This window comes from Camelus bactrianus, chromosome 32, assembly GCF_048773025.1.
Source record: "Camelus bactrianus isolate YW-2024 breed Bactrian camel chromosome 32, ASM4877302v1, whole genome shotgun sequence".
Taxonomy (NCBI): Eukaryota; Metazoa; Chordata; class Mammalia; order Artiodactyla; family Camelidae; genus Camelus; species Camelus bactrianus.
Window position 1 is genome coordinate 4248854 of NC_133570.1, and position 16396 is coordinate 4265249.

The window sequence follows — 16396 nt, forward strand, 5'->3', positions numbered from 1 at the left end:
TTGGTTGGAAGTAATGAAAATATATTTAGGAAGTCTGCACAACAAAACTACAATAAACATTTATTAAGCTGTAATTTTCACAATATTTTTACTCTGTTCTGAAATCTGTCTACAAATATCTCTACATAACACCAAAGCCAGTGATTTAATAAATAAGACGAATGTGTGTACCGCTTTGCAAAAAAAAAAAAAAAAAGCTTTATACATTTATGTCTATACACGATATTTGTAGAATCAGTTTCCCAAGGCTCGGGAGACGAAAGTGTGCGTACACCGCACACACATACACACACACCACCGTATTAAAATCAAAGAGGTTTATAATAAGTATCAAATTAAATGCTATGTCAAAGTTATAACCAGATACACAAAATATGAATTTGAATCATGAACACACATTTGAAAATGCGTACCATACCTCACAAATGTGATTTCCAGTTAAGAAGACTGAAATAATTGCTTTGCTGGATTTTAAGGGAGCGCTGATCACCATCACAAGAAATCCATTTAATTATACAGTATTTGGAGATTTTAACACACATGCGGATATTAAACTGACAGTACAATAAAAACTTTAAATCTGCAAAAAAGACATTAGGACACATGGTTGATAACGCCACTAGCTGCCACAGGTTTTCAGCAGACAATGCAAACGACAATCAGCTTTTTATGCCACCACAAGGGGAAAACTGGTCCTATCAAAGAATCGTTGAAGAGCAGGGCACAGAATTCAGTACGCTGGACAGTTTGTCTCTCCCATATGGCCTATATCATGTTGATGGTTGCCCAATATGAATTTTAAGGGTACTATGTTAGATCCTGCAAAACGTGTATACTTTTATTATTCACAAGTGAGGACGAAAGGTTCAGCTCCTCAAATGGCCATAAAAATTTTTTTTTGCAGAATGGTGATATATTACTAAGAAAAAAAATTGGGGGAGGGTGTTGACACCTCAGGGCCCTAGGAGTTCCTTTTAAAGTGAGTTAGCTTTCAACTAAAAAGTAAAGTTAAAAAAAGAAATAAAGTAAAAGTAAAAATAAAAATGAAAAAATTAAGTGAGTTAGCTGGATGAGGAGAACTGGCTTTTGGGGAAAGTCAGCCAATTCAAAACCCGTGAGGGAAGAGTGATCAGGTGTCAGTCTGTAAGGCAGATGTCATTCCTCAAAAACATCTTAAGTAGCGGGAAGCACAGAGATGAAGCCACGCAGGATCCCCACTGGTGACAAGATGCATTCAGCACATTTCGGACGGTGCACTGGACCTCTGACATGTCATTCCTGACCTCTCCAGAAGCCTGCTGAGCCACAGGGCTAGACTAACAACAGAAGAGGTTCACAGCTCCCCTGCAAGCCAGCCCTCGTGGGCGTGCAGAAGTCTTATTACAACCCTCTCCATCACTGATCCCCTCCTGCCTGTTCACCGTTAGTACCAACAAGGACTAACTGTCCCCAGTTAGCTCCTCCCCACCAGTCGGACGGGCACACACCAGTTCTCCTCTCTCTGCTCCCCGGCCCTGCGGGTGACAGGCATCCTGTGGTCCTGCAGGGCGCACTCCGCCTGTCGTCCCCCGGGAACGGTGAGTATTAAAAACCTCTCTGGGCCGTCAGTCACCTTTATACATGAAGACCTCAGCACAATTCGCAAGGCCAGCTTTCGGGAAATTCTGCTGCCGCGCTGTGTGCTACCAGGAATGACATGGGGTCTATTACTAACACATGAGGCAAAACGCGCCCCCCCCCAAAACCCCCCAAACCAAAAAACCCAGACGGCAGGTAACGCTGATTGCAATTGGAAAGCATATTTATGGAAGGCTGGCGTGCCTCAAAGGTATCTTTGCTAGTGTGTCAAGGAAGAGATTGCTCCAGACCCTGACTCCAGAAACATCCACACAAATCCAGCAATGTGGAGAGAACCAGTCCTTCTTCTTTTCCAGACTATTTTCTTGATATTTATTGTGACACTGGAGCACCGGGAAATTAACACTGATGAACTTGGAGATATCTGAAAAACTGAGTCTTAACCACGGAGCCACAGCGGTTTTCATCAGGATGTTTTCCATGCACGTTGAATGACGTGTAACGCTAATACATTCCACAGCCCTGAAGATGTAAAAAAAGGTTTCTCTTCAAGGTATGAGAGATGGTACAAAAATACATTTCTCCATGTACAAAAGAGGGAAAAAAGGAAGAGATGAAAGGCAGTGGGGGAGGCAAAATGCCCTACAAGCTTCCATGGATTGGAGAAAGAAAGAAAGGAAAAAAAAAAAAACAAACCCAAACTTTCAGGGTGTTAAGAACGCGACAAAGCCAAAGTCAAATTTACGCATTAAAAAGCAAGTTATTCAAATCAAACATCTATGATTCCTATCAGAATTTCAAGTAATGTTCTACCCTGAAGCAATACTCCTAAGTAATGATTTAGCTTTCGTCAAAAATAAAGACATCTTTCATTTGCGTGTACCGCACGGTAAAACTGGCTGCCTAGCCAATTTGGAAAACAAGGTGCATATTCTTGACAGCAACTTCCAGTTGATTCTTGTGCCCTCGGTTCCCCAGTGCCCAGATACCTGTGTCCCCCTTGATTTACTAGAAATTAAAATGGTTTTCCTGCCTGCATCTCAGTCCATCACAGTGATCGCAGTGATCACAGTGGCCGTCAGGTTTGTGTGTGTGAGAGTGGGCAAGGGAACAGAGTAGGTATTAGACCCGGACCAGGAACTTAAGATTTCAAAGCTTTGTGCAGAGAATGTCAGTTTCCCCCGCTGGCCAATGTTAGCAGAGCAAATGTTTTAGGACCTAGTCATGCCAAACACACAGAAGCCAAATGCACAAAAGGAAGGCAGGCAAAGATGTCCTTCCGGGAGCGATTTACACACCTTGTGCTAAAACAGATCTGTCTGTAAGTACCTGAATGACAAAACTGGAGCGGTTTCCCTCCAGAAACCACGGGGCTCACACGCCCAGGGGGAACGATTTGCCCAAGCAAATCCTAGAGACCTGTCTGGGTTTCAGGAAGTGAACGGAATGCAGGAGAGCTGGGGGTCCCGTTCTTGTGCACCTTAGAAATGGAAGCTTCCTAAACATTCTCAGAAATGTCTGCTTCCATTTTCCAGACACTTTCAACTCCAAATAAAACGTCCAGAGACTCAGCCCAAGAAGATGGCAGGCAAGGGGGAGGGTATAGGTCAAGAGGTAGGGTGCATGCTTAGCATGCACGAGGTCCAGGGTTTAATCCCCAGTACCTCCTCCAAGTAAAAAAAAAAAAAAAAAAAAAAAAAAAGAATATGGCAGGCAGGGAAGTTTTCGCCAAAATGATACATAGACCAAAAGGTCTTGGTTCTATTCGATCAGGCAGGGGTCTCTGGCCCCTGAGGGGGCTGCCAGGGCGTGCAGGTGGGCAGGGAAGGCCATGGAGACAGTCATGACCCCTGGCAGCAAAACCTGGGGCTCCCTTTACTTGCTGTCTTGTGCTTGTTCGTGCCTAGACAGGGGCGCTTCCATCAGCCCCTGATCGAAGCCTTGCGAAGCCCCCTTTGTCCAGGACCCCCCGTAGCTGTCTGCCCTGCATGGACCTCTCTCTGCCCCTAGAAATCATAAAATGAGGCCACCACAGACTCCAGACAAAAAGCACCTAACACGTGGATTATAAAAATTTCAGGATAAATAATTTAGATCTCCTCCAAGTCTTGCTTACTGCTGCTTACTGTTCCTGGGACCGCTGTACAAGCAGCAGCAGACTTGAAAATGTTATTAGCTGCTACGGTTGGTTTTCCTTCTAAGGTCCTGAGTCAGTCAAAACCAAAAGGAAACAAATAAAAGACACTGGAGAGTCTATCTTCCCTCTACTGATCGAGCTGTCAAATGGCGAAATCGGAGCATCAGATAGATTCCTGAAATGAGCTGCAAGGCTTACTCAGGCAGCTCTTGGCATCAAACTCCAAAGACATTTCTTTGCCTGGTCCTTGAATTTTCCTTCACAAAATGCTGAGGTTAAAAATCCATGAAAGTACAGAAGGAGGGGGAAAAAAATCTTACAAAATTTCTACAGGCTTTCTACAAATAATGATTTCTTCATTTAAAAATGTAATTGATGGGGGCTTGGCCGGGGTTGCTAGGATCCAAAAAGACATTTAGTTTCATCCTGAAAACCCAACAGTCCACATTCAGAAGCGACAACATTCATCTAGTCAACATCAACCAAAAACCACATGAAAGGAAGGTCACAGCTTTGGAACGTGAAAATAACGCACTCGGACCTCACCCACCAATCCCTACGCTGCAAAAACAAACGCGTGCCTTGAAACTTTCCGAAAAGGTTGAATTAGCAATTCCTTCCCCTCCGTGTAAAGTTCTAATAAACTTGACTCAATCTGCCTTTGTTTAAAAAACCTTACAAAAGATGTATTTAAATGCTTGAAAAAATTAACTTTATGCTCTATGCACAGATAAAGTTCTCTTACTGTACAGCTAATATGGTTACATCCTTTGTTTAAAAAATATTTTTTCCACTAATGACACTTGGTGGGTTAACGCCACTGACCCTGTCACCCCTCCCCGAAGGTGTCCTAAGAGCTGACACGTGACCGGAATCCCCTGCGCAAAGCGCCACCCTCTTGCTCAGGCGTATTTATTAAGATTGTTTGGGGTTTGGCGTTCTTTTTTTCCTTCTTCTTTTTTGTTTTCGGAGAGAGGGCGCTGGCAGGAGGGGACCCGGCCGGCCGGCTGGTTGTCACTTGCCGTTGGAGCGGTCAAGGCTCTCTAGCACCCGGTTGAGACGGATGTTCAGCAGTCGGACCTGGTTCTCCAGCTGTTCCAGCTTCTCCTCCACGCTGGGGCCGCCGGGGCTGCTGCGCCAGTAGAAGCCCATGGGCCCGGTCATGAAGTAGACGGCCACCACGAGGCACAGGGGCAGCACGGCGTTCTCGGGCTCCCCCTCGTACTTGTGCAGGATGTACACGCAGGACATGGAGAACAGGACGACCCGCACCACCCAGAAGAAGCGGCCGAACACCAGGTGCAGGACGCTGAAGGTGAAGCCCAGGGTCAGGGACAAGAACCAGTAGGCCAGGAGGACGACGCCGACCAGCAGCACGGCGCGGGCTGGGCTGCTGGCCACCGAGTTGGGGCTGAAGTACTGGGACAGGTTGGAGACTGCAGAACAGAAAAGAGGGACAGCGGCCGGTTACGAGCAGTCGGGCGGGTCGGGGGAGGTTCTCTGCAAGCTGGAGGTGGGCAGCTCAGTGCCCTTGCTGGGCCTCTGCAACAACCCAAGGAACTAAAGTCGGCTGCCCCACCAACCATCACACTACGTCCTGGGAGAAGGCAGGGCGACGCTTTAAGACTGCCTGTCACATCATGAGTTTAAAGCACCTTGCCTTCAATGTCCTTCCTTCCTGCCTTCCATAGTAACAAATGCCCAACGGGGGTGGGGGTAGAGCTCAGCGGTAGAATGTGTGCTTCGAGTAAGTGAGGTCCTGCGTTCAATCCCCAGGACCTCCATTAAAAAAAAAAAAATAGTTAAAAAAAAAACCAAACCAGCGGAGAGGGTACAGTTCAGTAGTAGAGTGTGTGCTTAGCACGCACAAGGTCCTGGATTGATCCCTAGTATCTCCATTAAAAACAAACAAAAACACCAGATAGTAATAAATTCCCAATCTCAGGCTGGGCATTCAGCTGTCTAGGCTAAGAGTGTTTCCCAGCCTCACTGGCAGCTACACAACTAAGCTTTGGTCAAGAAGAGGCAAGCAGAAATGTTTTATGGTAGCTCCCTACTTCCTAGTAGTGGGACTATGCCCTCTAGTAGTGGGACTATGCCCTTTACCTCTTCTTCTTCTGCCTGCTGGAATGTGGATGTAATGGCTGGAATGGGAGCAGCCGTCTTGGATCATGAGGGAAGGGAAGTCATCTATCAGGGAGCAATAAGATGGAAGGGGCCTCAGACCTGAGGGTGATGTGCTGCAAAGCTACCTACCTGCCTAGCCACCTACCTGTGAACTTTCATATAAGAGAAATAAGCTTCCATCTTGTTTAAGCTGCTGTTATTTTGGGTCTCTGTGACTCACAGCCAAACCTAATCATAACCCAACATGAAGTTCCATCTTAAGAATGGAGTGAAATGGAGGAGCCGCATCTTCTGTGTGCCCGACTTAAGAAAATTTTCAAATAGAAAAGTTAAAAGAACAGTAAAATTAATAGTTCTACAGAACCCACCTAAGTTTGGCAACTGTTAACATCTTACTATATTGTGTTTCATCTCTCTCGTCACATACCTTTTTTTTTTAACCAAACCATTTGAAAGATGCCTACATCATACTTCAACATGCATCTTCTCCCCCCAGTTTTATTGAGATATGATTGACATACGGCACCATATAAGTTCGAGGTGTACAGTGTGACTTGACTTACATATTTTGTGAAATGATTACAATAAGTTTAGTCAACATCCATTATCTCATATAGATACAAAAAGAAAAAAGAAAAAAAGCGGCCCTTGTCCTGAGAACTCTTAGGATCTACTTACTCTCTTAAAAACTTTCAACTATACCATATACCAGTGTTAATGACAGTCTTCGTGTTGAACATTATATCCCCACTACTTATTTATCTAATAACTGGAAGTTTGTACCTTTTGACCACCTTCCTCCAATTCTCCTGCTTCCCATTCCCTGCCACTGGAAGCCACAAATCTGTGCTGAGTTTGGAGGTTTTTTTGCTTTGTTTTGTTTTGTTTTTAGTTTCCACATCCAGGTGTGATCATACAGTATTTGTCTTTCTCTGACTTATTACACTTAGCATAATGCCCTCAAGGTCCATCCACGTTGTTGCAAATGGCAGGACTTCCTCCTTTTTATGGCTGATTAACATTCCATTGTATACACACACCAAAACTTCTTTATCCATTCATCTGTCAATGTACACCTGGTTGCTTCCATGTTTTGGCTATTGTAAATAATGCTGCAATGAACATGGTAGTTATTTCTTTGACATAAGTGTTTTTGGTTCCTTCAGACACATTTCCAGAAGTGGAATTGCTGGATCGTATGGTAGCTCCATTCTTAATTTTTTGAGGAACCTCCATACTATTTTCCACAGTGGCTGCATCTTCCCACAGTGCAGGAGGGCTCCAATGTCTCCACCTCCCTACTAGCATATGCTGTTTCTTGTCTTTTTCTGATAACAGTCATTTTAATAGGCATGAGGTAACTAACAGCTCATTGTGGTTGTGATTTGTATTTCCCTAATGACCAGTGATGCTGAACACCCTTCCATGTACCTGTTGGCCATTTATGTATCATTTTTGGGAAAAAGTCTTTATTCAGATCCTTTGCCCATTTTTCAATTGTATTTGGGGGGGTGGCTATTGAGTTGTATGAGTTCTTTATATATTTTGGATATTAACCTCTTAACAGATTGATGGTTGGCAAACATTTTTTCATTCTGTAAGTTCATTTTGTTGATCATTTCTTTGGCTGTGTAGCTTTTTAAGTTTGATGAAGTTACACTTATTTATTTTTGCTTTTGGTGTCAAATCCAATAAAACCATTGCTAAGACCAATGTCAAAGCGCTGACGGCCTATGTTTTCTTTCAGGAATTTCATGGCTTCTGGTCTTACATTTAAGTCTTTAATCCATTTCTAATTAATCTCTGTGAGTGGTACAAAAAGGGGTCTGATTTCATTCTGGTACATGTGAGTATTTCCTCAGCACCACTTATTAAAGCAACTGTCTTTTTTCCATTGAGTATCCTTGGCTCCCTTGTCAAATATTAGTTGACTGTATATGCATGAATTTATTTCCAGGCTCTTGATGCTGTTCCTTTGGTCCGTGTGTCTGTTTTTGTGCCAGGACTTTCCCTGTTTTGATGATCTTTAGAACATAGCTTGAAATCAGGAATTGTGACGCTTCCAGCTTAGTTCTTCTTAGTTCAGGATCCCTTTGGCTATTTGAGGTCTTTTTCTGGATCCACAGAAATTTTAGGATTTTTTTTTCTACTTCTGTAAAACAAAATGCCATTGGAATCTTCATAGGAATTGCATTGAATCCACAGACAGCTTTGGGTAGCATGGACATTTTAACAATACTAATCCTTCCAATCCATGAACATGGGACACTTCTCCATTTATCTGTGTCTTCTTTGATTTCTCTCATCAATGTCTAGTCATTTTCAGAGTAAAGATCTTTCACCTCCTTGGTTAAATTTATTACTAAGTATCTTATGGTGTTTGATGCTATTGTAAATAGGATTGTCTTATTTCTTTTTCAGACATTCTGCTGTTAGCGTACAGAAACTCTATGGATTTTTCTATGCTAATTTGGTACCCCGCAATTTTATGAAACTTGTTGGTTAGATCTAACGGTATTTTGGTGGAGTCCATAGGATTTTCTATAAATAAAAATCATGTCATCTGCAAGTAGGTAATTTTACTTCTTCCTAATTCTGATGTCTTTCATCTTTTAAGAATAAAAATAACATTCTCCTCAGAACCATGATACTGTGATCATATCTATGAATATCATGGAATTCAATATTCTAACTCCCCCAGTTTCTAGGAATATATTAAGAATCTGCTTCCCCCTGACTTCAACTAGGAGCTAATCATGGTTTATCCACTGCAATCATCTTTTTGATCCAGAAGAGTCCCATGACCCTGACCTTCTGATGACTGGTTTTTCCAGATTCATTTTCTTGCAGAAGGTCCTACATTCTGGAATTGCCCAAGTTTCCTCATAGTGTTGTTTACTATGTTCAAGAGGAGTTGTCTCCTAAATGCATTTCACTAACAGCGGTTCTCAGACCTGACTAAGTGCCTCTGAATCCCCCAGAGGGCTTGTGAACAGTGCCAGCTGGGCCCCACCCCCAGGACTGCTGAGTCCACAGGTCTGAGTGGGCCCGGGAATCTGCACCTCTTGCAAGTTCACAGGGATGCTCTTGCTGCTGCTGCTGATCTGAGGACCTCCCTTTGAGATTTACTGGCTGATGCACAACCAGCTCTCTGCATGCAGGGAAGAGAGGGCGTGGGGTGAAGTGGGATGTGACGGTTTGGAGTAGGTATGTGTGGACCCAGAGCAAGCCAGAGATGGTAAGACTTGGCCCTCGGGCTTTTCACATCTCTAAATGTATCCATAGTGTGAATGTCTTGCACCCTCCCTGGAACCCCTAAAGGTGATCAGCTTGTCATGCACTAGCTGGCCCCTCTCCTGGGACCCAACTTCATAAACAGCAATCTTGTCCAGGGCCGACGCATGGGGTCACCCCTGAAGGCCAGGGTGGCAGACTCTTACCTGAAGCATCACAGCATTTTAACTAAATCTGGTTTTGATTTTGGAGCTGACTTTCACCCTTAATTCCTGCAGAAGATAAGATTCAACCATTTGGTCTCTGGCCTCCCAAGAACTTTTACTCATGAGTTCTACTTATATCTACCATAGTAGAAACTAAAACTAGTTTTTAATAAATTCTTAACTTCAAAAAAATTTTCATTGTGATTCTGTACTTTTAATACGCTTCATACATTCAGTATCACTTTTCTTAAACTTTTTTTTTCTTAAACAGATTTAATTTTTCAGAAATGTTTTAGGTTCACAGCAAAATTAAGTAGAAGGAAAGTTTTTAAACATTGTCATTATTAATTCATTTAAATATAACAATGAACCCACTATAGATACAAGTAATATATTTTTCCTGAAAAGTAACTGTTTTCCAAAACAAAACAAAAAACCATAGTGAGAACAATGGTGGTTATTCTCCATTTTTGCAAGTCTCTTTAATATCTGGCTTGTTGGGAGAGAGCTGTTTTTGAATTCCCAGAATTAGAATGCCAGCTGTCAGTGTGAGTCACACATATAATTTTCAATTTACTAGCACTCACATTAAAAAGGCAAGAGAGGCCGGCCAGGTGGTGCAACGGTAGTGCATCTGACTCCAAAAAGGCAAAAAGAAAACAAGTAAAATTCATGTTAAGATATTTAACCCAGTATATTCAAAATATGAAAAAATATGTAACTAGATTACTTGGGTTGAGTCATGGCTTTGTCATTTGCTATCTAAGTAACCTTCTCTGTGCCTCAATTTACTTAGCTGTAAAATGTAGTTAACACTAATACATTATAAACATCTAATAAAAAAGAATATGAAAATAAATATATGTATATTTGACTGGGACAGTATGCTGTACACCAGAAATAGACACATTGTAACTGACTATATTTCTCTCTCTCTCTCCCTCTCTCTCTATATATATACATTTTTAAATGTAATCAATATAAAAACCAAGCATGTTTTGAGCAGCTGGCTTCATGGGGACATGTTGCTGGAAAAAGGACCTGTTTCCCTGAAAGGGTTTAGGGAACCCCTGAAACTGTTCCTCAGAGCACACTTGGAGAATCACTGGGCTAGACTGCATCCAAAGCCACATGACATGTACTATCATGTGATCGAGGGGTTAGGAGGTGACCGTCAGGTACAGGACACCAGGGGGAAATCCTGGGCTGGAGATGAGAATGGCAACTCTCATTCCACAAATCAGCCGCTTGGGTCAAGGGAGGGTGAGGCAGCAGCCTCGCTCCCCCGAGGCCCTAAACGTCCTGAATAAAATGCAAGCAACTCTGGATGTCCTGCCTTAGAGCAAACAGGTACCATATTAGTGTTCCAGTGCTGCCGCAACCAAGTGCCACCTGCTGAGGCTGAAACAACAGAAGCGTCTTCTCTCTCAGCTCTAGGGGCCAGGAGTCTGAGATCGAGGTGTTGGGAGGGCTGGTTGCTGCCCACGGCTTTGAGGGAGAATGTGACCCAGGCCCCTCTCCCCAGCTTCCGGTGGTGGGCTGGCCATCCTGGAATCCCTGACTCGTGGTGGCACCCCCCTGATCTCTCGGGGCCCTCTCCCTCTGCGACTCTGGGTCCAAGTGTCCCCTTCTTAGGAGGGAACCGGTCCTATTGGATTAGAGGTCCATCCTAAGCCAGCATCACCTCACCTCAACTAACTACATTTGCAGTGACTCTATTTCCAAATAAGGTCACGTTCCCAGGTCCTGGGCGTTAGGACGTCAACATACGAATTTGGGGGGGAGGGTGGGGATACAGTTCAACCCATGGCAGGTACTGAGGCACTGTCTAAAGATAAGTAAACCCTTAGGGGAAGATGTGCTTCTCAGCCTGGGCAGGGTTTGTGGCACTGCACATCTGTAGAGTCCCCATGGGGGGAGTGGAGGAAAGCTGGCTCAGGGCACAGCAGGACACAGCTGGACAGATGCCCACCGCATGGAGAGTGGAGATCGCGCAGGTCCCAGAATTGCCAGTGAACTTGCTTTCTGGAGCAGAGTCCCCTCCTAAGTGTTTACAGCACTCCCCAAGTCACTGCGTTTCTCTTGATTGCAATGCGCAGACACTGCGTTTCTGACAAATTGAAGGTCTTGTGTGGCAACCCTGGGTTGCGCAAGACCCTAGGTGCCATTTTTCCAACAGCATTTGCTCACTTTGTCTCACTGTGTCACATCTGGGTCATTCTCACAACATCTCAAACTTTCTCATGATTGCTATATTTACGATGGTGATCTGGGATCTTTGATGGGACTAGTGCAGTAACATCACACCTAACTGAAGGCTCAGATGATGGTTAACATTTTTAAGCAATAAAGTATTTTTAAATTAAGGTATGTACTTTTGTTTTTTAGACATAATGCAAAGGCACACTTAAGACCCTAGGGTATAGTGTAAATGCATTGGGAAATAAAAAACTTCGCAGCATTTTCTCTGTAGTGGGGGTCTGCAACCAAGCCTGTGACATCCCCGAGGTTGCCTGTATCGGGTCTTTACGTGGGCCAGGCCCTGCACAAATTGTCATTCCATCCTCATGACGTGAGGAGATGCGTAGCATTTTCCACGTGGAGGACTCGGGCACAGAGAGTGACTTGCCCAGGGGCCCTGCAATGTCGTTTGTAAGAAACATATATGTCTGGTTATCTTGATGACCAAATACACGTTTCTCACATATATTACGTCTTCTTCCACTGTTTCCTGGCTCACAGCTCCCCAGTCCCTTGGAATTCTGATGGGTCAGAGCAATGTAAGCATCTTTTGTAAATGAAAGTGACCCTTGGCTCCAACCCCAGGGTGACCGGGAGATTAGAAGGTTGGAAATTTCAGTCCCACCCCCTGATTTCTGGTAGGGGGAGGGGCTCGAGGTTGAAATCAGTTGATTCTGGCCAATGATTTAGTTCATCGTGACTACATCACGAAGCCTCCACAAAAATCCCAGAGGACAGTTTTTTGTCTCTTTTTGGAATTTCCACACTGGAGAACCAGGCTGTAGGTGCCAGAAGCTCCTCTGATCAGACCTCCACCTGGATCTCTTTCTCTAGTGTCCATTCGCAACCTCTGATGTCCTTTTGTAACAAGTTGGTCACCGAGCGAGTGAACGGGTTTTCCTGAGTTCTGTGAGCCATTCTAGCAAATTAACTGCACCTGAGAAGGTCATCGGACTCTCTAGTTTGTAGCCAGCGGGTCAGATGCACAGGTGACGACCTGGACCTGTGGCTGGCGTCTGAAGTGGAGGTTGGTCCTGTGGGACTTTATCTGTGGAATCGAATTCTATCTCCGGGTGGGTAGTGTCCGAATGGAGCTGAATCCTAACACCCTGCTGGCATCTGAGCGTTGCTTCTGGGTGTGACAGCCGCCCTCCTCACGAATGTGAGCATTTACGGACTGTGCTCCGATCCTCTCCCGTGTAAGTAGGAGGCAGGCTCGACTCTGCAGCTCTCATTTCAAGCCGCACGCAATTTCTCGCAATCAGCTTTGTTTCTCCAGGGCTCATTGGTCAGGGATGGAAATACCAAGGGTTTAATCGTCCAGGCAGGTGGTGAGTGTGGATTCCAAGCGGGATTGCAGTCAATTGCTGTATCTCGGTTGTGTGTTGACTCAGCCTGAGTCCCAGGAGGGGCCCTCGGCAGCCCCAGGGGGCTTCAAGAGGCATAGCGTCCTCTAAAACGGCCAGGCCGCTGCCTCTGATTCTCTGCCTGAGCTGCCAGGCGCCCGAAGTGGCCTCTCAGAGATGGAATTCAATGGCTCAAGGCTGGAAGATGGGTTCCTGGTGACTGAGAGGGATGACAGTGGGTGTAAAGCTGGGCGCCCCACCTGTGCGGGTTTGGACCAATGGCTCAACTTCCAGCCTTGGTCTCTGACCTGTAAGTGGGAGCATCAGGGCCGAGGGGAGATTCTGGGAGATTCTGCCTGTAACAGAGAGGGCTGTGCTGGATTCCGAGGGCTGCTGTAACAAGTGGCCAGACTTGGTGGCTTCAAAACAACCATGTAGCTTCTCCCTGTTCTGGAGGCCAGAATCCTGCAATCAAGGTGTGGGCAGGGCTGCGGTCCCACTGAGGGCTCTAGGGAGGGACCTTCCTGGCCCCTTCCAGCTTCTGGTGGCTCCAGGTGGTCCCTGGCTTGTGGCTGCACCCTCCCCACCTCTGCCTCCATCTTCACATTCACACGGCCGTCTTCTCCGTGCACCTCTGTCCCAGTGCCTCTGTCCAAATCCAGGCATTGGATTTCAGGCCCGCTCTAACCTGGGATCACATCGTTTTAACTTGATTACACCTACAGAGACCCTGTTGCCAAGTAAGGTCACATTACAGGTCCTGGGGCTTTGGAGGTACTTTTGGAGAGAGACACAATTCAACTCACACCAGCAGTGAAGCAGCGGGGCCAACTGTCCTCCAAGTCTTATTAATAATGGGCCCCTTTGTGCCAGGGGCAGAACTGGGGCTAGGCTGCAGCCTGGAGGAGGTGGGCAAGACCCCATGCACGGGATTCCAGAAGGGAGAGGGGGAATAAACACACACACACACACACACACACACACACACACGAGACGTTACAGCTGACAAGACACAGGGGTGTGAGAACCGAGGATGAGATGCCTTACACGGTGTAGTCAGGATGGGCCCCTCGGAGGAGGTGTCATGTACCAGACACCCAAGAAGGGGAGAAACCAGAGCAGGAAAAGGACTGGGAGGATCATGCCAGGGAACACGCTAGAGGGACTGGAAGGCGTCAAGGGCCCAGGGTGTCCAAGAACAGGATGGAGGCCGGGCAGATCCTTGGCGCTCACAGCATCCTTGGTGTGGACCTTGTCAATTCCAAGGGCATCAGGAAGTCACTGGGCAGTTTTAAGGAGAGTGACTTGACCTGACTTTTTTGTTTTGTTTTAAATCACTACTGTAAAAGTAGTAACAACAACAAAATCTCTGGCTGATTTGTGGAGAAGGGACCCCAGGGGACAAGGGAGGTAACCCAGTTAGGAGCTCTGCAGGGAAGTTCACCCAGCAGGCCCTTGGCTGGAGTCTGGGAACTCGGATTTCTGGAGGGTGAGATTATGATGCGGAGTAAGAAATACACATTTGATCTTTATCCCCGTTTCTGGCACAGACTCTGAAAACCTGTGGAATTTCCTAAGTGATGAGAGCAATAAAGGTGTCTTAATTCACTGTCCCTTTCACCCACGTCTGTTTGTCGATCAGGTGACTTTGGACCACTTCTAAGGATGTGGGCTGGTTGCTAGGGGAACCAATCATGGGATTTCAGCCGACACCCCTGAGATCTGGGGAGGGAGAGGCACTGAAGGCTGAATCAATCACCAATGGCCAATGAGTCAGTGGAACTCAGAACGGGGGAGCTCCGAGTCCCCACCCACAGACCTTGCCCCAGGCACCTCCTCCAACTGGCTGGTCCTGACTTGTATCATTTCATAAGAAACTGGTAATCTAGTGAGTACGTGGGTTTCCTGAGTTCTGCAAGGGGCTCTAGCAAATTAACTGAAGCCAAGGAGGAGGTCGTGGGGACCTGTCAGAAGCACAGGCGGCAACCTGGACTCACGAGTGGCGTCTGAAGTAGGAGCAGCCTATGGTACTGAGTCCTTGACCTGCGGGACCGGATGCTACCTCCAGGCAGACAGGGTCAGAACTAAGTCTGAGGGACACCTCATCAGTCCTGGAGAACTGAGTCCATTGCTTGGTGGTGTGGGAGACACCACATTGCAGGGAGGGCTCCCTCTGTTCCCCGAGAAGAGGGGCTCGCTGCGCCTGCACGGTTTGTACCAGCAGTGTGGCTTCTGTGGACACCTGCTTTCCTTCGGGAAGTTGGGAACTTGGAAGGTGCCAGGCAGAGGGCGCCTGTGTAACCAGCCCCCAGTAAACACACTGGGCACTGTCTCCACTGGGCGTCCCTGGCAGAGGACACTTCACGTGTTGTCACAACGCGTCACCGTGGGATTCAGCGTGTGCTGTGTGACTCCCCTGGGAGAGGGCTCTGGAAGCTGGTGCCTGGTTCCCCCAGGCTTCACCCCACCCGCCTTTCCCTTTTCTGGCTCTGGTGTGTCCTTCCCTGTAAAAAGTCACAACCATGAGTACCACCACGTGCTGGGTCCTGGGAGTCCTCCCACAGAGTCCCTGAACCTGGGGGTGGTCTCGGAGACCCTGACCCCGCCTGCTGCACACACACGTTCCTGGAGAGAGGCCGCAGCCTGGACCAGGGCTGTGCTTGAACTGGTACCAGCAGCTGCCTCCCGATTCCTGGACCGGAGCAGCACCCCGCTGGGGGTCACACATTGCTCCTTCGGCCCTCCAGGTGATTCTGGGAGCATCCCATTCTCCGTATCACACCCCTTTCTGCCCAAGTAACTGGAGTAGTTCGGTAGGGACCCCAAACACCCAGAGACCTCCACCCCCCCCCCCCGTCCCCCGCAGCTCGCCTGGGGGCAGTCAGGTCGGCTCAGCCCACTCGCACCTTATCCTAAACAGCATCTGGGAACCTTGGCTACTGACCCGTGCAACCGTGACAATGAAAATGCTCGCTCCTATCTTCACTGCCTGCCCAGGCTTCTGCGCCACCCCTCCCCGGGTACCGCTTCCACAGTTTGAGAACCACCAGAAGAAAACAGTGCCTTAAAGGAACTCCCCACCCACCCCTACCTCGGCCCACCTACCGTCAAGTCCAAGGACATCCAAAAGCTCGGCCCAGACTTTCCACAGGGTCTCCACAAACATGTCCACTCCCAGCACGAACCTCTCAGTCAGCCGGCTCAGGACCTGCGGGAACAAGAGGATGCTCCTAGTCTGGCCAGGTTTGTCCTCAGATGAGAAAACAGCCAGGGGATGACCAAGAGCACCATCACCCCAGGAGGGGCCAAGGGGCCCAGGGCATTGACGGGAGCTCGGGACTAACTGTCAGGGCACGAGAACCCAGCGAATCTGGTCAAACGTCTTTCCCACTGTTGGAGGGATGCTTTTGCGGGAGCGTCCACTTCCTGCTCCACTAATGCTCCCTTGGGGAAGGTCTCACCTGCTTTCTCATTTTTAAAAGGTGGGAGTTTCTGCAACCAACCTATTGCACCTGGAGGCTGGGCGC

At 47.0% G+C, this 16396-nt stretch overlaps 1 protein-coding gene across 1 annotated transcript in view; it reads right to left on the reverse strand.

The window, feature by feature from the left end:
* BRI3BP (BRI3 binding protein) overlaps nt 1-16396 on the reverse strand; it is a 29338-nt gene continuing 12942 nt past the window's right edge. The window contains exons 2-3 of the mRNA XM_074356450.1: nt 15975-16077; nt 1-5151 (exon numbers count right to left, since the gene is read on the reverse strand). Coding sequence (XP_074212551.1) covers nt 4730-5151; nt 15975-16077 — 525 coding nt within the window. The 3' untranslated portion in view covers nt 1-4729. The remainder of the gene's footprint in view (nt 5152-15974; nt 16078-16396) is intronic.